General features: G+C 40.8%; 1 protein-coding gene across 4 annotated transcripts in view; it reads right to left on the reverse strand.

Moving 5' to 3' along the window:
* Positions 1 to 5,799: 5,799 nt before the first annotated feature.
* The window catches only part of ABCG2 (ATP binding cassette subfamily G member 2 (Junior blood group)), a 135,680-nt gene continuing 115,301 nt past the window's right edge, over positions 5,800 to 26,178 (reverse strand). For all 4 annotated transcript variants that reach the window (XM_057727692.1, XM_057727688.1, XM_057727689.1 and 1 more), the window contains exons 8-16: positions 25,353 to 25,457; positions 23,967 to 24,217; positions 19,126 to 19,208; positions 14,384 to 14,473; positions 12,913 to 13,037; positions 11,511 to 11,665; positions 9,662 to 9,751; positions 8,553 to 8,635; positions 5,800 to 6,024 (exon numbers count right to left, since the gene is read on the reverse strand). In XM_057727692.1, the coding sequence (XP_057583675.1) occupies positions 5,877 to 6,024; positions 8,553 to 8,635; positions 9,662 to 9,751; positions 11,511 to 11,665; positions 12,913 to 13,037; positions 14,384 to 14,473; positions 19,126 to 19,208; positions 23,967 to 24,217; positions 25,353 to 25,457 (1,130 nt within the window). In that variant the 3' untranslated portion in view covers positions 5,800 to 5,876. The remainder of the gene's footprint in view (positions 6,025 to 8,552; positions 8,636 to 9,661; positions 9,752 to 11,510; positions 11,666 to 12,912; positions 13,038 to 14,383; positions 14,474 to 19,125; positions 19,209 to 23,966; positions 24,218 to 25,352; positions 25,458 to 26,178) is intronic.

Genomic DNA, 26,178 nt, shown 5'->3' on the forward strand with positions numbered 1-26,178 from the left:
CCAGCTCATTTGTAAATACAGACAATACTGTGCTAGAGACTAGCAATAACAGTAGACATGCTTGTCTTGTTTGTGTGACAGAGTGAGCCGGGAAAGGAGGAAATGCTAATATATGGGTGTGTTATTGCAGTTGCCTCTGTAGGCACAGAAGCCCAGCTCCACCTCTGAGAACACTGCAGAACGCCTCCCGTAATTCCCGTCTGAAGAACGTAAGCCTAGGGCCTTTGTCCACTGGCTCTGAGCCCTACTGGTTGAGGGGTGCCCCTGGGGTGTTAACACCCCCTACAGGATCAGGCTATGCGCGCGCGCTCAGGCTGAACAGTTTCCTTCCGCTTTGGAGGTCCTGCAGCAGAAAGGTGAAGAGACTTGCGGTGCGGGTTCAAGGAGATGGTGTCAGCGTGATCTGAGCGCGCGTGGAACTGTCCACCACAGCCACAACCAAGCAGAGGTGCTGAGGAGATCCGACGCAGCACCCACAGCATCTAGTCCACCCAGCCATTCACGCAGATTCACGCATGCGCACGTTCAGTGCACTCTGGATTTTTTGAGGGAGGTCAGGTCAGCAAGAATCTCTAGAAAACACACTACAGGAGAGGTGATGGAACGAGCTCGTCCCCATTGCTGCCGCCGGTCACAAGCCCATAACTACGTCTCACCTCTCCTTTCCCATCCTGTTCAGAGTTCCCTTGTTCTTGGCCAGAATTTCAGCTGTACTAGGCGGCTTGCCTGTTGCAATGATTCACGCCTTCATCAGTAAGGGCACGAAGCCCTCCGTTCCCTAGTCCTTTATCAGACTGCCTGTTTACTGTGACCACCTAGCATGGAAACACCAAGTTCCCTCTGTCAACTCCCTGCCCCGTGATGTAGCTTTTAGGTCTAGGCCCTCCTGACAGAGATGACAATGCAATAACTGCTTCCTTTGCCTGATGTTCCACCAGTCTGGGGCTCTCAAAGTGACTGACAGACATATTCATAGTTTCAGGTTTAGTGGACCCCTTGCTATATTCCCAGGTGAAAATGTACCCCCGCTCCTGAGGAATCCGGAACTCCAGTACAGCAGTGCCTAAACCTGCAGAGACAGGAAGCGTAAATTCTGCAAATATGTTCATGAGAATGATATTGAGAAAGGCCACTATCACTTGGCACATGGACCTGTGCATTCTAACTGTTGGGAACAGGCACTCTTGGTTTAATGCAGGGGTCTGCAAACTCTCCATAAAAGGCCAGGTAGTGAATATTTTAGGCTTTATAGGCCATAATGGTCTCTGTTGCAACTACTTTGCCATCACGGTGCAAAAGCAGCCACAGACAATACAAATATGAACGAGTGTAGCTATGTTCCAATAAAGTTTTATTTACAAAAAGTAGGCAGTGGGCTGGATTTGGTCTGCAGGCCATAGTTTACCAAGCCCTGGTTTGATGCACAGAATACATCCTGGAGGATGGCACTACTCCAGTCCCTGCCAAGAGGGTCATTGTGAACTGGCATAGCATGATGCCAAAAACCACTGTCATGTCCTGTGGGATGCAACAGTAATCACTAAGATATCTTGAGTGCATCTTATGAACCAGGTACTTCTAGCCACTTTACGTGCATTACCTTACTTAATTGTCACACCACTATGGAGGCAGACTCTATGAGGATTCCCTACTCTGTGGATAAGAAAGATACCGACTAGGCTAAGTTAATCAAGTCCACAGACTTGGTAAATGGAGAATGACAAAGGGGGAGGTGGGGCAAATTTTGCGTGAGAAACTGTAGAGATAAACAGGCTCTATATTCTCCTCAGAGTTCCGGAACACTTCTTTTGGGTACAACTTTCTAGCTTATATTGAAGCCGCTGTCCCCATCCTGGCTTCTGCACGTTTGCAACAGTGACCCCCCCACAGATTGGGTACTGGTACTACTGTAGTATGTTCCAAATCTCAGCAAGGATATACAATCTGTCACAGATTATTTGGCTAGTCATGGTCTCTGAAACTCATTTCCTCATCTGCAAAATGACGATGCAACAGCTTGCGATTTTCCTAACAGTGTAAGGCCAAGCCCTTTTATCATTGAGACGATGCCTAGGCTTTACGGCTCAGCAAAGAAAGGCGGCCAGATTGAGAGGCCACATCCTCACTTGGATCAGAGCAGCACCGCTTTCAACTGTCATGATCAGAGACCCATACCTGCTGTTCTGTGGGGTTGCCAGGTAAAAGAATGATACTGCAGGTTAAAAAAGGTTTGAAGATCCAGTGACGGTAATGAGCTCACTTAGTTCTAAATGTGATTCTGATATCTGGGTGGATACTAAATAGATGGCTTTGAACACAACTGTTGCACAGTGACTGGATCAAGATCAAATTATAATAAAGGTAGGTTAAATTGTCTTAACTCATTACAACCCTCAGTATTTCCCAAAGAATCTCCTGGATTTCCAGGTCCACTCCTCAGAGATTCTACATCAACGGGGGAAAAAAAAAATAGTCTTTCCTTCCTTTCTTCCTTCCTTACATAAGCATCCCAGATGACCTTGATTCTTAACAGGCAAGCTTAGGAAACCCCACCCTAGGTAACAGCAAAAAAAATGTGGAAGTGCACAGTCTAGAAAATGAGTTACTTTGACTTAGAATATAGGTATTTCATGTTCATATTGCTCAGTGGGGACAAAAAGGTTACAATCAATGTGACGCAACCACTTTTTTAAAAATGTGTATTAGAGACAGAAGGCCACGATGGTAGCAATGTTTGGTGGGGCTCCAGGTTTTCCTTCTTTGGGATCTTTATTCCATTGAGGATAAACACATACCTTCGAGAGTGAGGTGGGGATACTGATTGTCTCCTGCACTGTCTTGGTGAAAATGAGCTGTGGCAACTATTCAGGTTAGCTTGACAAATTCCAGTGGATGGAGCAGACATCGTTTGAATGCATCTTACGTCCTCAGGAATAAGTGAATGCTACCTACTATTTATACTTCTTCAGTTGCTCTGTGGGACTTTCAAAGAAGAGGGCAAGACTGTTGCTCTTGAAGGCTGTGTGGCATCTTGGATGAGGCGGGAGGAAGGGAGGAAGGGAGAAAGGGAGGGAGGGAGGGAGGGAGGGAGGGGCTATGCATGGCTCCCACAGCCTGGGGGCTTTTATTTTAAACCAATTTATTTATCCTCTCCATTAGCAACTAGTTCTTCTGACATCCAAGAAAATAAAATCAAAATTCAAAAGAATACAGACATATTCTGAAGTAAATTTCTACAAACCAAAATTCTGTTTTCTACTTTACAGGACTTACACTTTCACTTACACTGTTTCAAATGTTCCTAAACTTAAAAGTGGTTAAGATGGTAAATTTTATGTGTATCTTACCACAATAATTTTTTTTTTTTTTTTTTGGCACACGGGCTTAGTTGCTCCGCGGCATGTGGGATCTTCCTAGAGCAGGGATCGAACCCGTGACCTCTGCATTGGAAGGCGGATTCTTAACCACTGCGCCACCTAGGAAGCCCTTACCACAATAATTTAAAAAAGAATTATGTAAAAAGATAATTATAATACAAGTAGGATAGGATGTGTTTAAATTCTTATTAATTTTAGAAGTAGGTATTAATATTTTTGACTTTATTGTCTCTTTTGTTAAGTATATTTTGTGTATAGAGTATAAATATGTATTTCTGTCTGTACACAGAGAACTGTATAACATATTTCCTGTGTAAGGAAGAAAACTGTGAGTGAGCCATGGTTACGTAAAAAGAAGGAACTGCACCAAGAAGAGGAGAAACTCATTAACCCCGATGGTCACATAATAGGTATGATGATGTGTTACATTACAGGTAAAATAGGGGGTGTGATGATGTGTTACAAGATGATGCATTAACCCAATATCATAAAACAAGAAAAAAAGTTCCTTAAAGTCCAAAGATGAAGATATAATGCTATGTTCCTGGATTGAAGGTGCAACAACACAGCAGGGCACCCACTGACACTAAATGATATTCCAAGATGACCCGTCACAGCGGGCCTACACTCTGGTTCCTCAGCTCACTTAATTCCTATAATACTGAAAAATATTTACTTTTAAAAAGGGAATAAATTAAATGGGATCTCCTGAACTGCATCCTAGAACAATAAAAGAATATTGGTGGAAAAGTTGTAAAATCTGAATAAAGTGTACAGTTTAACAGTAATGTACCAATGTTAATTTCTTAGTTTTGACATGCATCATGGTACAGGAAATGTTAACATTAAAGGAAGCTGGGCAAAGGCTATACAGGAACTTTCTGCATGATTTTTGCAACTTTAATAAATCTAAAATTACTCCAAAATGGATAATTTATTAAAAGGGGTGGGGGGCTTAATTAAGGATGTATCTATACGTAGAGGAACACAAAACTGAGCTGCAGTGATGTTCTCATAGTAGCAACAGAGGGGATTATACAAGTGTCATTTCAAAAATAACCCAGAGACAGGACTTCCCTGGTGGTGCAATGGTTAAGAATCCACCTGTCAATGCAGGGGACATGGCTTCGAGCCCTGGTCTGGGGAGATTCCACATGCCGCAGAGCAACTAAGCCCATAAGCCACAACTTCTGAGCCCATGTGCTGCAACTAAGCCCATAAGCCACAACTTCTGGGCCCGTGTGCTGCAACTACTGAAGCCTGTGTGCCTAGAGCCCGTGCCCTTCAACAGGAAAAGCCACTGCAACGAAGAGTCGCCTTCACTCACTACAACTAGAGAAAGCTCATGCGCAGCAACAAAGACCCAACCAGCCAATAAAATAAATAATTAATTTTTAAAAAATAACCCAGAGAGAAGGAAGCAGTAGTGAGAGAGGAGCCCAAGGGGGAAATGTCCTATTGCTTAACATTGGTGGTTGCATAGATGTGTTCCTTTGCACTGGACTGTATTTTTCCCTATGTTACCCTTCAGTAAAAAAGAAGTTTAAGAACACTTCCCTATTACTGGTAACGGTGAGAACGAAGAGAAGATGTGTAAATAAATGAGGCGTATACATAAGGAAGAAAAAACCTGTATAAGGCCAGTTATAACAGTTCTTCTATTCTAAGTCTAAAATTTTCAGGGCTGGGAAGGATTGTGGAAACTACCAGATCCTGCTGTGGACAGTTCTTTATGCAGGCAGCCCTGGAGATGACAATGCGGTGGGGCTTGTGGGGCCCAGACATATATATTGGAGCAAAATTCCTTAAGAGATTATGATGCATACCAAGATCACAAACCACTGAACTACCCCAGAAGGGTAAGTCACCAGACTCCTGGCCCTCTACACCTGTAGTCCAAAACCCAGTGGAGACCCCTGAGAGTCTAATTCCACTAGTGGGAAACTTCCGTAAGTTTTAATAACTTTAGAAGGCTTATCAAAGCTTTTTCTATCGTAATAGCTTTTTTGGGTTTTGCCAACATGGTTTGGATTTCAAACTTCTACTACAGCATCTGTATATTTGTTATTTATTATTTATTAAATAATGGAAGATGACAGATTCATATAATATTGAAGCTGGAGGGCAACTAACCCACCTATTCATTTTACGGGAGAGGAAACCAGCACCAGAAACACCAGTAACTTGCCACAAATTTCCAGAACTCGATTCTTTTTCAGGTCAATAAATTAAACTAGATTTCTTCCCCGTGGTTACTGCCTGACTAGGTGAACTCATACGTAGTACGCAATATCACTAGTTTATGACATGGGTTCTTTCAAGTATGATTCAGTTCACTGTGATTTCCAAAATATTTCTGTTGAAAATAATTCTTGTTGGACAACAGTATGATGGCAAGTGAAAAGAAGACAACCAAAAAGACTTCACTGAATACTGAAATCAAGAGAGCAAGATGTTCCCTTTTCAATGTGGGCTAAATCATGTAAATTAAAGAGGAATTTAAGAAAACTTTTTCAGGAATAACAGTTTCAGGTAGGCGATGGTAAGGAAGATGACTATCATGCATGCCAGGGCCACGTGATTCTTCCACAGGCCCCAGGCCGAGATGTCGATGCCCTGGTTCACCAGAAATTCTTCGCCAGTACATCTGAAATTCAACAGAAAAAGAATGTGACTTCATTCTTAGCACCTGTCAAATGTTACTCAACATATTCGCTGTTCCTTAAAGAAGCTTACAGGTTACCAAGTTTTAAATAACCATCCCTTCATTTATAATAGGAAACAGTTTTGGAGGGTTTTTTTGGTGGGGTTGTGTGTGTGTGTGTGTGTGTGTGTGTGTGTTAGCTTTCTAATTCTATTTTATTGGGATATGACAGGGGCTCACAGGTCAGCCGTATGATCATAAAAATATACAGAAAATAGTCATTGAGTGCTTACAATTCTGCTAGATACTATGAAGTAGCCTGCATATAATAGTTTAGTTAATCCCTAAAACAACCCAAATGTAAAAGATGAGGAGGGACTTCCCTGGTGGCGCAGTGGTTAAGAATCTGCCTGCCAATGCAGGCAACACGGGTTCAATCCCTGGTCCGGGAAGATTCCACATGCCGAGGAGCAACTAAGCCCGTGTGCCACAACTACTAAGCCTGCGCTCTAGAGCCCATGAGCCACAACTACTGAGCCCACATGCCACAACTACTGAAGCCCACATGCCTAGAGCCCGTGCTCCACAACAAGAGAAGCCACCGCAATGAGAAGCCCGTGCACCTCAACAAAGAGTAGCCCCCGCTCACTGCAACTAGAGAAAGCCTGCGAGCAGCAACAGAGACCCAACACAACCAATAAATAAACTAAATTAAAAAAAAAAGTTGAAGGACCTTGGCCAAATTCACAGACTCACACCTTGAACCAAGTTGCTAGCCTCCCTAAATTCATTTGTTTCCAAGTCTATGGTGCTTCTTTCCTCAAAGGGCAGAAACATTTATCAAGTAAATTTTCACTTATTCCTGAGGGGGAAAGTCTTGGCTTTAGCAGATGATATCTAAGGCCCTTACAAAGATGACCAAAACTCTTTATGAGGCTCATTATCCACAAATCAGCCAAAGAAAAAAACACAGGCTGAGAATTCTAAAACTAGGGGAAAGGGTGAGTAGGGGTTTCCTGCCAGAGTTGCACTGCATCAGCTCTTGCACCAAGACCAGAATGAGCATCACAGGCAGGCCCACTTATCAGGTAAGCCTTCATGGGGCTGGAGCAGAGCAGGATGGAGTAGCCCTGCCACAGATTAGAAAAGCACCTGGTACTGAAAATACCTGGAACAACCATAATCCTTGCCTGGTACCATTTTTGTGCAACTCTTGGAATTTAGCAGTTCCAAAAAAAAAAAAAAGTTATACTCAGATCAAAAGAAAGGGAGGGAGTGGACAGGATAAAGAAAGCGTCTCTTCATAGAGGTTTTCTGGCAATACTTTTTTTTAAATTAATTAATTAATTAATTAATTTTATTGGCTGTGTTGGGTCTTCGTTGCTGCACACGGGCTTTCTCTAGTTGCAGCGAGTGGGGGCTACTCTTCCTTGTGGCGCGCGAGCTTCTCATTGCGGTGGCCTCTCTTGTTGCAGAGTATGGGTTCTAGGTGCGAGGGCTTCAGTAGTTGCAGCTCACAGGCTCTAGAGCACAGGCTCAATAGTTGTGGCGCATGGGCTTAGTTGCTCTGCGGCATGTGGTATCTTCCTGGGGCAGGGATCAAACCCGTGTCCCCTGCATTGGCAGGCGAATTCTTAACCACTACGCCACCTAGGAAGTCCCTGGCAATACTTCTAAAGAGCAATCTGTCCTATTATTAAGAATTACTTCTATTGTACTAGAGTATTCATGAGGTTTAGGATACCTGCATTCTCTTTTCTCTCGTTAATTAATATATCAAAATCACACCATTATCAACAATCATTGAAAAGGAAAGTGTTACTCAATTTTAAAACAACACCTCTAATTTTATTAAAATCTGCATTTTTGTTTATGATACAAAAGGTGGGATTTCCTTCTCAGCTTCCTGAAATATGTGTTTCTTTCTTTACAGGAAACATCCTTCAGTAGGGAGTATTCCAAGTCAGTTAAAAACAAAACAAAACAAACACTGCGCAGACTTTGATTTCATGTTGTCTCCTAAATGCCGGAGGAAGAGGCAAGAGCCAGGACTGTGGCAGGAAAATGTTCATTCCCACTCCCGCTGCCCTTTCAGCTCTTGCTACTGGCCATGAGTGGAACTCACAGGAATTGTAAGTTCATGGGTCCATACACTTCATATAATCCTTACACTTCTGACACTATTAAGGCCTTGCTAAAGATATCAAAGCAGCTCATTTCAACCTTAAATGTTCTGAAAAATAAAAAACTCAAACCCAAAATCCAAACTGCAAAGGGGTCTTTTAAAAGGCCCCAAACAAACAAGTAACTCATACGAAACATTTCTCCAACAGAAATACGATTTTGACCATAATGGAGTACCTTGGAGTCGTAGAGCACTTTCACATGCATTAGTGTACAACTCACTTCACAGATGAGAACCTTTAGGCTCAGAGAAGTCAGTGTCCCTGAAGGGACTTCCCAACTCTAAGCCCGGTGGTATTTCTGCACAACAGTAAGCAAGCCCATCACAACATTGAATGCAAACTTACGTTGCATAGTTACAGGTACTGTTTATTGTTACATTGAGTCCCGGGCAGAAGTTTAGTCCCAAAAATTCATTATGCTGCAAAGCCTGTAACACAAATGGGAGCAGGGCAAGGAAAATAGTTTTATTTATTTACTTATTTATTTTATACATCTTTATTGGAGTATAATGCTTTACAATGTTGTGTAAAGTTTCTGCTTTACAACAAAGTGAATCGGCTACACGTATACATACATTCCCATATCCCTTCCCTCATGAGCCTCCCTATCCCACCCCTCTAGGTCATCACAGGAAAATAGTTTTAAATTTCAGAAAGTTTCCAAAGAATTATCACAATTACGTCCTTTGGGTTTAATCTCTTTTGTTAATTCTGAAAACAAACTAAGCTTCACATTCACAGTCTTTGTCACACCAAAGCAACTAAAATTATTTTTCCTGGCAATCAAGAGGCCTCAGGTTAGGATTTTGGCTCTAATACAAAAGCCAAGAGGAGAGATCTCTGGCTATGTTATCCCATAGCTCTTTCCTTCTTCTCTCCTCAATTTAATAACCCCATAAACACAATAATTAAGATGATACAGTGGTATTCAATGCCTACTGTTCATTTATAGTAACAATCTTTTGTATTCTTCCTGTTTGTTCTCATCAAAACCAGCTATAATTCTTGGGAGTTAGAAACTTAATTATACTATATTAAGGCACAGTTTTCTCTGGAGCTGATTAGCTTTCTAAAGCCAGTAGTGGCTGTGGATATTATATGGTCTTTGTCTTTCTTCTAATTTCCCTTTCAATTTAAAATATATAGTCTATGCTCCCATTCTCTCATTAATTTCTTTACTGAGCTGAAACACTTTATTTTTTTACATCAATTAGTCAATCTTTGCCCTTTACTATGAGTTCTCTCCCGATTCTTCACCTCTCTCAAACAACAGGGTGACTGGAGAAACCCCAGGTGATTATCAAGGTGACCCAAGGCTTAACAGGAAGCTCTCCTTCACTGTCCTAAAACTTGCACATCTCATGGCTGGAGCCACGAGATGGTTAGGCTTTATTCTGATTTCTCCCAGCACAGGAACAATGAACCAGTCACAGTGACAGACAAGGAGAACATACCGTAAAGCCGTATCGAGGGATGCTGAAGTACTGAAGCCATGAGAGCCAAGGCACAATGGTTTTGAGATTGACCAACAGCCCTGAAAATATCTACAAAAAACAAATACCAAGAATCAGAACTGGTGGAGTGAACACTTCAGCTAAGGCCAACTCTTCCTTGAAATTCCTTCCACTACTCTGAAGATTTACCCTGTCTTCTTTGTATGTGTACCTCTCTCTAGAGCTGAGGCTATTAGGGTTCTAAAGGAAGGACAATATACCTATTTTATTTAACTGGAAGGTTTTTAATTGTTGAGGCTTTTATTGATACTTTCTCTGTAACTGCACACAATGGAAGGTCAGTAAGTACTGACTGTTCTAATGATACAACCAACTATATGTTCCCAACAATAAAAACACCCAAACATATCCTGAGCACCTCATGCCCCTATTTCCATAACACAGTAACATTTGTTATTTACAAGGGCTTGCAATCTATCTTTGTGTGACTTTAGGAATAATCTGGGGTTCAGAATGAATGCTTAAAATAACCCCAAAACTGGAACTGGTACACACAGCATAATGTGATAAAGCACAGCATAAAATATAGTCAATACCTTCTTTTAAGCTACCAAAAAGCAGTAATACAATGGCGATTCCAGGAAGGACCATACAAGCAAGAGATGGCTACACGAGAAGAGGTTCCTGTAAAACATCTCCTAACTGGCACAAGGCATGCTGGGATAGGCACAACAATGACAGTGTTCCTGGTGTGACTACACAGTTTTACACTTGACCTAAACTTGACCTAACCAAGTGCTTAATACATAAGACACAGCATCTCTGAGTAAAATACAGTCTTATGACTGGTTTTTAAAGTTCTATATACAAACCCTTAAATAGTAACAAATCAAAGCATCTAATATATCAAATAAAACATTTTTATATTTGAAGAACATCTTATTTATTAGATGACATTATAGAAAATATACATAAAGTTGATCACTTTCTCAATAATGTTTATACTGGTAGTTTTCAAACTCAGAAATGGAAGAATTAAACTTGGACAAGAGTTTGTGCTAATAACTCACCTTTTAAAGACATGTACTGCTACTCTAGCAGAAAGGGCATGTGGATTAAGTAAACAGGCTACACATTCCTGTTTACCTGATGTTAGTGGGGAAATGCAGTAACTGATTCCCTCTGTGCGTGCAAAATGTAGGGCCATGTAAGGTTAGGATTAAAGTAACTGTTTTAAAAAGGTAAACAAATATATTGATATAAAGGAATGTCAGGAATTCAGAAATGAGGATACCTAGCACTGGAATTTTTCAGTATTTTTAAAACACTCCTTTGCAAAATACAGGAGGGACCCAAGATAGATCCATGACACATGCTGCTTTGTTTTCATGGAACTTAGCTTTTCCCCTGGAGAGCAGAAGATCCAATGAAACCATCTCAGCTGCTGGTTAAACAAGCCAGCAGTTCTCTCACACCAGCATCAAAATCAATGAACCTATCATTTTTACAATCTTTTTAAATTTGAAAAAAAGTTTTCTGGTTTTTAAAGTTCCAATCTACCAAGCTTTCATGATATGTCACCAAGAGGCATCTTTTTAAAGCTCATTGGTAACAACATATTAACTAAGGTTATAATAACTATATTAGAACAGTAGCAAAAAAGACTGGGTGAGATCAAGAAAAAGCTGGTACATTCTCTAATAACATAAGCTATACTTCAACATATAGCCTCCTTAAAACAAAAAGCCCGATTTACAGAACCCTCAAGCAGATTTTACAGGACAGGTGAATTTAGCGGGAGGAACCAGGGGAAATAATTATGTCTCAGGGAAGCACAATGCACACTCACCATCATAAACACAAAAGAGATGGTCATGAGGAGTGTTGCTATGGATACCACGCTCTGACCTGCTGCTATGGCCAGTGCCATTGAACTGGCAGAATAAGCCACCATCATCAGCGTAAACATCATGATGAAGAAGGCCTCCACCTGCGGCTTCAATCCTTAGGGAGCAAAGAGGGGGTCAGAACCAACTGTGCACGTCACTGTGTACCGGGGATTGTTATTATGCAAATAACAGTATAGTGTTTCGAGAAACTAGTATCAGATGGAAAAAATTCTTCCTCTATCCAACCACCCCGGGTCACCACGTTCATTGTTCCCCCCAAGGTAAGTGTACAAAGCTATACGCAATTTTCTCTTACATGCTCACTGCATAAACACTTTTCCATGTAACGCTCGTGCTTCTTTATTTGTAATTAGTAACAATTTCTGAGTGCCTGAGATGGAGAGCTGCAGGCAACACAACCGGCCAGAATTCTACTGCCGTCCGTTCTGAGATGAAAACTTGCCAAGACCACATTCATTTTACCTGGACACCACCACATGACTCACTGTTTGTTGTAAATGTGTTAGTGAAGATACTGGGAAGGTCAGGATTACATGACCTCCCGGTGGTTTTAAAATCTGGGGGAGTGTGTCCATAATCCAAGTCTTCCAAGACAAATCACCCTGTAGCTCTGGGATTGAGGGTGGGGGTAAATTAAGTTTCATCAAACTCCTTTATAAACTAAAATGGGCTAATACTATGGGTCAAACATAAATCTGAAGATTTTGGAACAGCCATAAGAACACTAGTTAGGAGTTTGAGGATCTAGGTTCTATGTCTAATTCTTTATGACACACCTCTTATTTGTCAAATGTAAGTTTAAACTCAATCAATAGTGCTTTGTCAAAAAAGAAATATTTCCAGTGTGTGTGTATGTGCGTGTGTGTGTGTGAGAAATATATGGAAATGCTGATACAACACACCTGAGGTGTAATCTAAAAACAATGCAAAAATCAATCTGTCTGTATCTATCAAATATTTTTATTACCAGTAAGCCCTGTAAATCACTATCTCTCATTATCTTTATATATACACACATATATAAAAATATAAATAGATAAGTAATAAAGATCCCAGCTCCAGCTCCTCCAATATAGTGTCAAATAGTTTAAGGAATTATTTCCATGTTTGTATATGACACAGCATCTCTATAAAATATAGTTTTATAAATAGTTTTAAAAGTTACTTTGGAAAAAGTCTTGACAAAATCTCCCCAGAGAACAGTTATTTCAGAGCATGCGTAATGAATAGATGCTTCCTTATCTCAGGACTTGATTTACAGTTTTGGGAACCAAAGCACGCTTGCAAAAAGTCCCCTCATATCCAAGACTAAAGACACATACCTTTCATCTTACTGCTTACCTAATAGGAAGTACGTTATAGTAGTAAATATAATACTTGGCAACATTCTCATGGGGAGTAAATCAGATAACAGTTTTCCAAAGAAGTAAGATGACACTCTGTAGTATCCACTGATATATTCATGTCTAAAAACAAAAATTCACGACATACATCCTACATTCGTTTAAGAAGGCACAGACCATAAGATTAAACCACTTGCTACACAGATCTCCATGACCAGCAGGGGTCTAATGAATGCAGCTGCCTTGTCCTCGAGGCTAACCCACCACCCCTCATCCCTGTCAGCATGGTCACGCCTCCCATGGGCACCTCCCCTGGGACAGCACCCCCCAAGGCTCTGTGCGGTGACCCCTCTTCTCATTGCTGAACTGCCTCCGCGTGCTGGCCAGCTTGCCCTCCAAACACCCACTCCAGGGGGACAGGTCCTGCACTGCCTCCCTCTTCCGACACTGGCTCTCCTTGACGGCCAGCATGTCAGCAGCTGATCTCACTGGTCACAGAAGCCTTCCTTTCTGTCTACTTCTAATGATGAAGAAGGTGGTGTTGCTATTCTCCAAGCCTCAAATGCAGCTTTGGGTCACTAATCTCTTTTTACTTCTTCCACTCTCACGATAAAAAAAAATGGCACTTCTTTCCACGATGTGCCTGCCAACCACACACCCCGGTCAGCTATCAAATCCTCTTTTCTCCCCTCTGAAGTTCTAGATCCCTCCTCTTCCTGAGAGCTTCCTCCTGTAATCCCAAACTATTCCACCAAGATCTTCATTCTTTCCCTCTCCAATGATTCCTTTCTTCAACATGTAAATATGTAAATCTCTTCCAACTTTGACAAACACAAGAACCAAAACAGCCCATCTTATTTTAAGGCTGCCCTCTGGCTCCTCCCATTTCCCCCTTCCACTGAGGGCTTGGTCTTTATTCTTGGTCAACTTTACCCCCTCACCTTGAATTTATTGTTCAACTCACTACCTTCTCTCCACCAAGCCCCTCAAACTTTTCTTGTGATGGTCACCATGACTTCTTATTTGCTAAAAACAAAAGATCCTTTTCAGCCCCTTTATTGCTTGCTTTCTCTGCAGCATTTGGATTTGCGGGCTATGCCCTAATATATATATATTTTTTAATTAATTTATTTTGGCTGCACTGGGTCTTAGCTGAGGCATGCCTGATCTTTTTAGTTGTGCCATGCAGACTTCTTAGTTGCAGCACGTGGCATCTTGTTCAAACCCAGGCCCCTGCATCGGGAGTGTAAAGTGTCACCCACTGGACCACCAGAGAAGTCCTCTATGCCCTAATCTTGAAACTCCTTTTTCCCATGGTATCAGGCCCCACACGCTCATGGTTTCCCTCCCAGCCTCTGACTGCTCTTTCTCAATCAATAGTGGTAATCCCCGGGAACCAAGCCCTGGCCTGATTCTGGATGTGACCCATCTGACCAGCAGCCTCCTTCCTGAAACAGAGACCTACTCACATAAAGAGCTTCTTCTCAACCACCAGGAGCTCCACGGCCGACACACTGGTGAAACACTGGTTGGTCGTCAGGAAGAAGAGCACCCCGGCTCTGCGATGAGAGAAAGGGAACAAAAGCACTGCCGTCAATTAAACATTCTTGGGTCATTTTTTCGACCTGCAAAACTCTTCCCTCACGTGATATCTTAACACATTAAACAAACACCTGTTCTGGTTGAAACAGAGAGGGCAGTGAGCCCCATCAGGTCACTCCCCCACCCCCGTGTCTCCACAGCGGTGACCCTGGCACTCTGTACAGCGCAGTTTGAAATTCACGACCTAGCCTGCTACGGATTGAAGTGCATCCTCCCAAAATTCCTGTGTTGAAGCCCTAACCCTCAATGTGACGGCATTTCGAGATGGTGACTTTGGGAGGTTGTCCGGTTCAGACGAGGTCATGAGGGTAGGGCCCTCACAATGGATTAGTGCCCTTAGAAGAAAAGGGAGACACCTCAGAGCTCTCTCTCTGCCAGGCAAGGACACAGCAAGAAGGCAGCAAGTTAGAAGAGGACCCTCTTCAGAACCCGACCCTGCTGGCAACCTGACCTCCAGAACTGCGAGAAATGAATTTCTGTGGTTTAAGCCACCCAAGGCTGTGGGTCTCCAGCACAGTCTATGGCAGCCAAGCTGACCATTACATAGATCATAAAAATACTATCATCTTGGATTTTAACTAACAAAATACCAAGTACAGTTCCTAATGTATAAACAGAGAAACAGTGAGCCAAATAAAGCTTGCGAAGGTTAAAAACCTCTATTAGCCACTTTTTAAAAAGTTGAGTAAAGAAGAAACTAAGATAAGGCAAAATGAAAGACAGTGGAGGGAAATGTCACCTTATTGTATACATCCTCCTCACAACCACCAGCACGGCCTTGATATTCTCCTTGACCCAATGGGGTTTCTTTCCAATGGGCTCAAAACAAAACAAAACAAAATAATGCTCATAAAGGAAAAACTAACTTGTGCACTTGTGAGAAAAAGACTATTAATGCTTCTCAGTAAAATAACTGAAGTTTGAAAAGGAAAGTATGCGGTTAATCTATACTTCGACAGAAATATTAATTTTATGAAAGCATAATAACAGTCCTTAAACACTGTTGGGCTTTCCTTCTTAACCAAATGGTTTCACTGACATCAAGGATGTGAGTTGAAACTAAAAGAGAAGAGGTGGCACATCATTTGAATGACACACAAATAAGAGAATTTCTAAAAAACTAAACCCAGTGTGTAACCCTCCAAAAAACAGAGTCCATAGACAGTAATTATTTTTAACACTCCCTCCTTCCAAAATAAAGAACTTAAGGAACAGGCTATTTTAAAAGTAAATGTTTATACAATAAATAAATGGAAAATAGCCAGGCCTACAACACAAGCAACTATGCTACTTTCTGCACAAAAATAAGCCTAATATCAACATAAAAGCTAATTTCAGAAACACGGGACATGGCAATAATTCAGCTCAATTGTTGTTACATCGAACAGTGCGATAATGTTCATAATGATTTTGAACTAGTACATAGTGGAATTCCTTCTAAATCATAAGAGAATTTATTTTATCCTAAACTGACTTTACTATTAAAGAATTTAATGTATTCTAGTTCTTTCCAGGGTGGTAAGTCAAGTCTGCAATGTCTGCTTATTGATCCAAATATTCTTAAATTATCTTTTCCCTTAGTACACATTTATTTGTTTAGCTATCTCCACAACTCTGTAAGGTAGTTGTTGAGTCAGAGAAGCTCATATTCCATACATCATCATACAGGCTAGAGAAAGAACAAAGAGAGCATCTCCCTGGAATAATTCATTCCCCAAAAAGAGAACCAAACCACACTGGCCTCCAGGGCGATTTCAAAGGGTTAAAAAGTGGAAGTAAGCTTAAGTCAAAAATACAAATTAAAATAGCTCTAATGTTCTATTTTTCCAGAAAACATTTGAAGAAACAGTTAAGGCTGTTCTATATTTCTCTGGATTCTTCTACCAAGAGCTCTAATAACTAGATTTCCAGTTCCTCTCTTAAATTCCAGTTATGGACAGGTTTCCCAATATCTTTTCCCAAATGCTTCCTGCTGCATAACACAAAAGACCCACAGGCTCTAGACTCCTGTGATATATATTCTGTGCTTCATGAAAATATGGCAGCTACAAAGGGTATAAACCATCAACTACTAGCAAGTTTCAACAGAATCCAGAGGAGAACACAGCCTTCAGGGAAGACAAAAAGAAAAACAATGACATGACTCTAGAAAAAAGCTCCAACAATTATCCACTATCTGTTGCCTCATAGGAGATATCTTACCTTTACCCGAGTGAGGAATTGAGTTTTATGCTTGCTCTTTCTTTCAGAAACAATCACCCTTCTCCAGATATCAAAATAGATGCAACTTAAGCTACTGCAACTTTGCTCAACAGTGAAATGGGGATAATACCATCCACTTCTCTGGCTGGGAGGGTAACCTGAGACCCTGGGTGTAAAGCCCGGAGGACAGTGCATAGTCCAGAGCGGCTCTCGAAACACAAAGCCAAGGAGACATCTGCAGTCTTCCACTATGCTCAGCACCTCTATTCAGAGCTTGCTGCAGTCCATTACAAAGTCTCATCAGGAAACACAGCTTTAAGGGGCACATTATGACCAAAACCAGGTAAATTAGCATAAATACTAACCCTATAACAGAAAAAACTGAGCCCCAACCACTGCCCCATGTCAAACAAATCAAAAATTAAAAAGGAAATTAACTCACAGGCAACAACAAAAAAAACAGATAAACTAGACTATTTAAAATTTTAAATTTTTGTGCATCAAAGGACACACCAACAGAATGAAAAAACCCACAGAATGGCAGAAAATATTTGCAAGTTTATATCTGATAAGGGGTTCATATCCAGAATATGACTCTTACAGCTCAACTATCTTTAAAAAATTCAATTAAAAGATGGTTAAAGAACTTCAATAGACATTCTTCCAAAGAAGATACACAAATGGCCAAAGTGCACATGCAAAGATGCTCAATACAATACTCATTAGGGAAATGCAAATCAGAACCACAATGAGATACCACTTCCCACAAATGAGGACAGCTATTTAAAAAACAAACTAAACAACAACAACAACAAAAACAACATAGCCAGGACGTGGAAGCAACCTAAATGTCCATCGACAGATGAATGGATAAAGAAGATGTGGCACATATATACGATGGAATATGAGCCATAAAATGAAATGAAACTGAGTTATCTGCAGTGAGGTAGATGGACCTAGAGTCTGTCATAGAGTGAAGTAAGCCAGAAAGAGAAAAACAAATACCATATGCTAACGCATATATATGGAATCTAGACAAATGGTAGTGATGAACCTAGTGGCAGGACAGGAATAGAGATGCAGACACAGAGAACGGACTTGAGGACATGGGGGGGGGGGTGGGGGGAGGAGCTGGGACGAGGTGAGAGAGTAGCACTGGCATATACACACTACCAAATTAAAATAGACAGCTAGTGGGAAGCTGCTGCAGAGCACAGCGAGCCCAGCTCGATGCTTTGTGAAGACCTAGAGAGGTGGGATGGGGAGGGTAGGAGGGAGGCTAAAGAGGGAGGGGATGTGGGGGTATACATATACATAGAGCTGATTCACTCTGTTGTACAGCAGAAACTAACACAATATTGTAAAGCAATTATACTCCAATAAAGATGAAAAAAATAACGACTTGGCCAAAAAAAAAACTAAGTGTTGGTAAGGTTGGGGAGAAAGTGAAACCTGTGCACTACCGCTAGAAATGCAAAATGGCGCAGCTGCTGTAGAAGACAGGATGGCAGGTCCTCAAAAACATTAATGGAATTACCAAATGATCCAGTAATTCCATTTCCGGGTATACCCAAAAGAATTTAGAGTAGAGAATCAAACAGACATTTATTTGTGCACCCATGTTCATAGCAGCATTATTCACAACAGCCAAAAGGTGGAAACAGCCCAGTGCCCACGGGCAGATAAATCGATACACAAAATGTGGTATACCCATACGATGGAGTATTATTCAGTCTTTAAAAAGAAAGAAATTCTGGGATGCCACATGCCACACAGCGCAGCCAGAAAGTAAAAACAAACAAACAAATGGGAAGGGGATGGGAGGGGAGGGGAGGGGAGGGGAGGGAAGGGAAGAAAAGAAAAAAGAAAAGAAAAAAAGAAAAATTCTGACACATGCTACAACATGAATTAACCTTGAAGATATTATGTCTTGTTGCTCTCTAAGGGCAACAAGCCTGTCACCAAGGACAAATACGTTATGATTCCACTTATACGAGGTACTTAGAATAGTTGAAATCAGAGACAGAAAGTATAATGGTGATTCCCAGGGGCTGGGGAAAGGAGGAGCGGGAACCTGGTGCTCCGTGGGCACAGAGATGCAGTTTGGGAGGATGAAAAAATTGTGGAGCTGGACGGTGGGGATGGCTGCACAATCGTGTGGATGTAAGTAAGGCCACTGCACTGTACACTTCAAACTGCGTACGAGGGTAAATCTTATGTTCTGTATCTTTTAGCACTCACATATGAATATGAAAATTAACTCTTCCATTTAGCTTTCAATTCACTGACTTATCCTACGCCTCCGTGTACCCCGTGCTTGTCTCAAATTCAAGTTCTTAATGGATTTTCATAAGCTTGAAAGAAGGGTAACAGCACCATCGCAAAATCAAGATCTAAATTTACTCACCTGTTCTGGATTCCGGTAGGATCATGTTTTAGATCATAGAAAATGGCACCTATCACCAGTCCCAGGATGATTGTTACAATTATCTTTTCAAAAAGAAAAAAGAATTTTGATTAAAGGTAAAAACTTAACACACCATTTATTATTAAAATCTACTTGGCTACATAATCAAATCTCTCAAAATTGATATAAATATTTTAAATGGTTCGGCCATAGTCCCTGGGAAAATATAAAACAGTGAATGTTATCAGACTGCTTTTTTAATTGTAATACAATTAATTTATCTGTGTGCTGAGGTGACTGACAGGAGGACAAAGTATTGGATTGGCCAAAAAGCTTGTCTGGGTTTTTCCACAAGATGCTACAACACTAGAAAAGCTAGGATTCTTCCCATACACTGGGCCTGGGCAATGCCGTGGAGTGTAGCAGAACGAGGCAAGCACCTGGCAAAGTCGTCTGGGGGGTAAAATAAAGCCCAAGTGGCTCAGAGTTCTGGCCTGAACTCCACCTTTGTGCTGGTGAACATGCATAGTGTGATATTTCAAGAGGCTCCAGTAAAAACAGGATATCTTTACTCTTAACATGAAAAATAAATAAAAATGAATAAAAAATTTTAAAGTACACATAAAAAGAATTCTAACAATAGAATTTTGCACAATAAGGAAGTAGGGGTAAGCTGGGTCCGCCTATCCGACCTTGGGAGAGTCCACGCCTGCGCCGGAAAAGGGCACTATCACTGTCACCAAAGCGTCCAGCCAGCTTTTTCTCAGGGCCCCCTCCAAGCGCATCCATTACCCACCTTCCTGTCACTGCTTCTCCAGCAACCTCAGCCCGGAGACCCGACACCCAATAGCAGAACTGAGCTGCTAATCTTCTGCCACCCTTACTTCCCTTCATTCACTCCTAAGAGTGTCTGATGACTCCTAAGAAGACTGGATAAACAGCACTTTCATTTTTAAGATTTTTAAGATTGATAAAATGTCTCTTAAGGATACTTCTATAAGCGAAGGTTTAGGGTTATATGGTAATTTATTTAAGGAAATTCTCCTTGTACGTTTTAATTAAATTTTATTAAATGTATTAAATATAAAAATACGAGAAATGATAATCTAAAGAAAACAAAATATGCCACCATGTACCTTGGAAACTTCAAAGTTTAAAACAAAAACAAAAACAAAAAAACCTCAGTACTACAACAGTGCAATGGTGTCAAGACTTGAAGTAACTTGTCAAGATACTTCAGGATACAAGTCTATACTTTCACACTGTATAACCATAAGAATAGTCAGACTTCTAAAATTGGACACTCCACACGCTTTGTTTATTCTGCATTCAATTAATAACATATTAATAGACTGTTGGTTTTATCATTTAGATGTTTTCTAAAGGTTTCAAAATTTTAAAAGTATTTTCAAGGTAATTTTTCAAACTCATTTTTCAAAATCATTTTGTCAAAAGTATTGACAAAATGATTAATCTCATAATTTTGTCATGGTTTTACAAGGTGTGTCTATGTTTTTCCTTCTTACATTAAGGAAAAGAAAATAAGCTGGGAAACTAAAGGTTGCTTAATGGAGCAAAGAGACTATCCTATCAGTTCCATGCAGCTGGCTTCTTTTGAAAAGAAATTTCCTGTATATGTTTATTCTACCTTTGTTCAAATGTGTTTGCCAACATTTCGCAAGGTGGATTCTAAAGGATGTTTATGGCTGCCACTGAACCATTAATCCATAGTCAAATGCGCTAATAGAAACAATGACTCTCCAAGAGATACGATAGTATTCTCCAAACAGATTTGATCAGGAAACCTTTGGCACATTAAATGAACATTAAACCTTCTCATACGGATATAATCCATTCATTCCAAGATCTTCCAAAGATGGCCTCTGATTAAACGCATCGACAGAAGCAAAGTCTAACTCATGTAAATGACAAGTTCAAACCTAAGTATGGCTGTAAGACTACCCATACCAGAAGCCACAAAACATTGTAACAGCTCCACATTCAAACACAGAGAAATAAAAGACACAAGATTAAAAACACCTTATGCTGGAAGTCAGCAAGCTATGGCCCCAGGCCGATTTCTTTTCAGTCCACAAGTTAAAAACTGTTTTTACCATTTTTTTTTTAACAGTTGGAAAAAAAAGAATATTTCTTGCCACATGAAATTTATATACAATTCATATTTCAGTGTCCAGGAATAAAGCGTTATTGGAACACAGCCATGTTCATTTTTTTAATGTATTTATGGCTACTTTCTTGCTAAAATGGCAGAGTTGCCTACTTAAGACAAAGACCTTATGACCTGCAGAGCCTAAAGTATTTGCTCTCTGACCCTTTACAAAAAAGGCTTGCCTACTCCTGTCTTAAGCTAACATTCCAGTACTGACACATCTGAAGAAGAGTTCCCCCCACAGGTAGATGGTCAGGGAGACATGAGGTTCTATTCTTGTTCTGCAAGACTGCCACTGCTCTGAACATGCTGGGATTCCTTTTGTGGAACTGAGTTCACTGAAGAGGCAAGTAGGCTGCACATGCAACCTGGAGGCACCAGGCCTGGGGTCTGCATCGAAAGAAAGCCTAGCATCAAAAGATGCAGAAACCTGGTGTACTATTAGAAACACATTCTAATCACCTCTGCCCAGAACTACTATACAGAGTCACCTCTTGGTATTAGCAGGTGACTGGCTCCAGGATCCCCACAGATATCAAAACCCACAGATGCTCAAACCCCTTATATAAATGGAGTCATAGAGTCAGCCCTCCGCATCCATGGGTTCCTCCAGCTTCAGCGTGTGGAGAACCTGTGGATACTGATGGTTTACTATATGTGACTTGGACAAGACATTTAGAAACCACTTTTAGAGGCAAGAGAAAAAATATCAAATGGTATGCTTTAAATATATGCAGTTTATTGTAAAAAAAAATAGAGGCAAGAGAAATTTATTTTCCAAATAAAAAATCTAATGCATAAATCGTACTAAGAATCAATTGTCCATCATCTCACTGTTGAACAACGGATAACCAGGTTGACCTTGTTTACAGAACTTGTTCCCAAATGACATCAAATCTCCTCTAAAAGAATAAAAACGTATCCTTGATTGAAAGTACACAAAAGTGCCCATGTTCTGACAGAAATGCCAAATAACAAGAATAAAACTGTTTGGAGCAATTAGCAGTACAGTACATCTCAAAGAGGGATACAGGCTCTAGGCATTCATACTTAGAAGGTGACAATACTGCAATATAAAGATGATGGTGCACGTGGTAAGAAGTCAGTGATATTTCATTAGCGCCAACAACATGCCATCTTTTAGTACTCAGCAGAAATTCAATGATGATAAAATCAGCCACCCCCAAAATACCTGGCTAAACTGACTTCCTTAGAAAGGATGGACCAGGACTTCCCTGGTGGCGCAGTGGTTAAGAATCTGTCCGCCAATGCAGGGGACATGGGCTCGAGCACTGATCTGGGAAGATTCCACATGCTGCGGAGCAACTAAGCCCCTGTGCCACAACTACTGAGCCTGCACTCTAGAGCCCATGAGCCACAACTATAGAGCCTGCATGCCACAACTACTGAAGCCCACACATCTACAGCCTATGCTCCACAACAAGAGAAGCCACCGCAATGAGGAGCCCGTGCACCACAATGAAGAGTAGCCCCGACTCGTGCAACTAGAGAAAGCCCATGAGCAGCAACAAAGACTCAACGCAGCCATAAACAAATAAATAAATAAATTTATAAAAAAACAACAACAACTTACACAATGTTATATGTCAGTTATAAAAAAAAAAGAGAGAGAAAGAAAGAAAGGATGTACCAGTGAACTGGGAATACAAGGGTTCTGGATGGCAGAGGGCTAAAAATAACAGAAAAAGCATAAAGGAGAAATCATCAACAACTATCAATGGAGTCGGCCAAAAGAGAAAAAGAACATTATTGCATCTTAATTAAGAGAAAGTCAGTCTGACCGTGAAGAGCCTTACTGAACAGAATTCAAGTCTGCCTACCACCTTTGTGTTAACCGCACACTGTTTTAGGAATCCAGTGCTCTCCTAAGATCAAAACCCCTCAATGAGGAAGGTTGATTATAAGGAACAGCATCTGAACACAGGCTCTTTGTGCAGACAGTGGCCAGCCCTACAGCCCTCAGGGACATTCAATGACAATGAGCTAAAGGCTTCCCTAGCTACCTTCCACCTGACATGAGATGCAAACCGACCCCTCCCCTTTCTCTCCCTCTCCCTCCCTTCCTTTCCTTCTCTCTTTCTTCCTTTCTACACGTCTCTGCTTAAACTCTCTTCTTAGCCCCCTTTACCATCTGACATGCTATATATTTTATTTCTATATGAATGTATCATCTGTTTCTCTGCGTAAGAAAATAAGCTCCATGAAAGCAGGATTTTATTTTTGCCCACTTTGTTCACTGCTGTATACAAGCTCCGAAACGTAGCACATGATCAATAAGAACTTGTTGAATGCATCAGGAAATGAATGTGTGAAGCCACCAGAAAACCCCAAATGTGGTCAAACACTTCCTTTGGTTCACAGTTTTTGAAAAAAAATTTTTTTCTACAAAGATTATCCATTACAGCTTATCTAAATTAACAAAAATTCTGAATTAGGTAGTCCAAAAAAAAAAAAAACCCACTAAAAAAGAAATCTTCCAAAAATAAAAACTTAATTGGGTTTTACTTGTTTCTATACCCCAAATGGAATGGGGATAAAAAAATAAATGAAAGGGTGGGTAGAAGATAAGCATAATCCTAAAATAGCTTATATCAGAACCTAATGTCCCCAAATGAGTATTTTATATCTTAACCTGACTCTGCCAGGTTACCTGGGCTATAGAAGCCTGGGGGTTACCCAGCAAGTTTTTGAATGAACGCCTGGAAATCCATCTGAGTTGATGACAGAAGGAGGTGGCATAGGTGATCTCCTTGTAGACTGAAATCTTCCTCTTCTTATGATCCCTTGAGAGTTGATCTAACTTAACTTTCACTTCCTTGAAGAAGGAGGAGTTGGCATAAAACTCAGCTAATTTTCCTATGAGTGGAGAATCTTTCTTGGAAGGCTCTTCAGTCTCCTTGGCTTTGGAATAAAAATGGATAAAAAAGGGAAACATTAACAAAATAACAACTGATTTAATCTATTTTTCTGTAATCCCTTTCTTAGATTCTTCCCTAGCACCCTAATTCTAAAGCTTAAGTATAAAAAATTATGAGATCTGTCATAATTCCTTCTACTTTACAAAGTAGAAAAATAGAGTAAATTGGCCTACTTCCATAAATTTATGGATACAGCAAACTCACTAACTTTTTCCTAACTATAATATTTGGACCCTAAATCTTTTAAAATAGACTTCTCACCATATGGAGTTATAATTCCTAATAAAAAACCTGATCCTTGCTTTTTACAATGTGCAAATGCATCAATTGCCAAGTTTCTTATTGCAAAACACTATACAGTTGGCCCTCTATATCCACAGACATCAAACCCAGGGATAGGGAGGGCCTGCTATAAGGGCCCTGAGTACTCTAAGATTCTGTTATCTGCTGGGGGAGGGAGGGTTCTGAAACCAATCCCCCATGGATACCAAGGGACCACTGTGTAAACAATGGGCTCTTTTGTAAAAACGGGAACTCCCCTTAGAACTGACACTATCCTATAAATGCTCATTTACAGATTACATCAAAAACAGCACTCTCATGGACAACAAAATCTATGTTGACTGCTGCTATTAGACTGAATGTTTGTGTGCCCCCAAAATTCATTTGCTGAAACCCAATCCCCAAAATGTGATGGTATCTGAAGGGAAGGCCTTTGACAGATGATGAAGTCATGAGGGTGGAGCCCTCATGAGTGGGATTAGTGCCCTTATGAAAGAGGCCCCAGAGGGCTCCCTCCCCACTCCCACCACATGAGATGGCAATAATATGGTCGCTCATCTATGAACCAGGAAACAGGTCCTCAACAGACAACTAATCTGCTGGCACCTTGACCTTGGACTTCCAGCCTCCGAAACTGTGAGAAATAAATACGTCCATTGTTTAAACCACCAGGCTATGGTATTTTTGTTACAGCAGCCAAACAAACTAGGACAACCAGTATCAGAGAACAGCATGGATATAAACTCACACAGCCACGTTTTCATGAGCTACCACATTGCTAAGCTTCAGCCAACTCAATCAGGCAATAATCTGTGACTCTCAACAGATCTGCTTACCTTCACCATCTGTGTCTTCTCTGTTTAACACCACAGCAGAGGAGTCTCCGTTAATGACATCCAGGAAGAAGTCTGCAGGGTTATTATAGGACTCACAGTGGTAACCTGCAAAAGAAGGTAACTCAGGTACACAAACTTGATAGTCTTGGTAAATAAAGACTTCTTCAGGGAGTAAGGGAGGTGTTGCTGGGGGAGACAGAATCTAACAACTTCTCCCTCACTTTTTTGGTCTCTTCTCCCCTCACTAATTTACTCTTTCCTTTTAATCACACAGTATTTCAACAGTTTTCTGACTCTTCACAAAACAACATACTCCAAACCAACCCTGGACTCTTAGAAAGTCTTCTGTTAGTGCTTGGTCCTACCCATCACAATCCATGAAACCTGAAACAGCTATCAATATGCTTTGGTGCTTATCAGAACTTCTTCAAAAATCTAGATGTAAGTCCAAAAAATAATAATAAGTTGAAAAAAAAAAAAGTTATAGAAAGACTAATGCTCCTTAAAGCAAGGCACCAAGCAAAGCCAGCTAAGGCAGAGCAGGACTGTGTTTGGGAGAGGCATGGGGTATGTTCTGCTCTCCAACTTTACCTGGGGACTGCTAGAATGCCAGTACCCACTTTAGCAATGATTGCTTTTGCCCCTACTAAATTCAGGTCCAAATGGTCCTCTGTTATGCTCCTGTAATTCCAACATAGAGAAATCACCAGCACAGCATTCTCAAGAGAATGTGATTGGCACACCACAGCTGAATGCTTACCTTGACTTCCTGTGGCATTGTAACAGGGAAGAACAAATCTGACTCCATATTGGATCTGTTTTTTTT

The sequence above is a fragment of the Hippopotamus amphibius genome, chromosome 3 (assembly GCF_030028045.1).
Source record: "Hippopotamus amphibius kiboko isolate mHipAmp2 chromosome 3, mHipAmp2.hap2, whole genome shotgun sequence".
Classification (NCBI taxonomy): Eukaryota; Metazoa; Chordata; class Mammalia; order Artiodactyla; family Hippopotamidae; genus Hippopotamus; species Hippopotamus amphibius.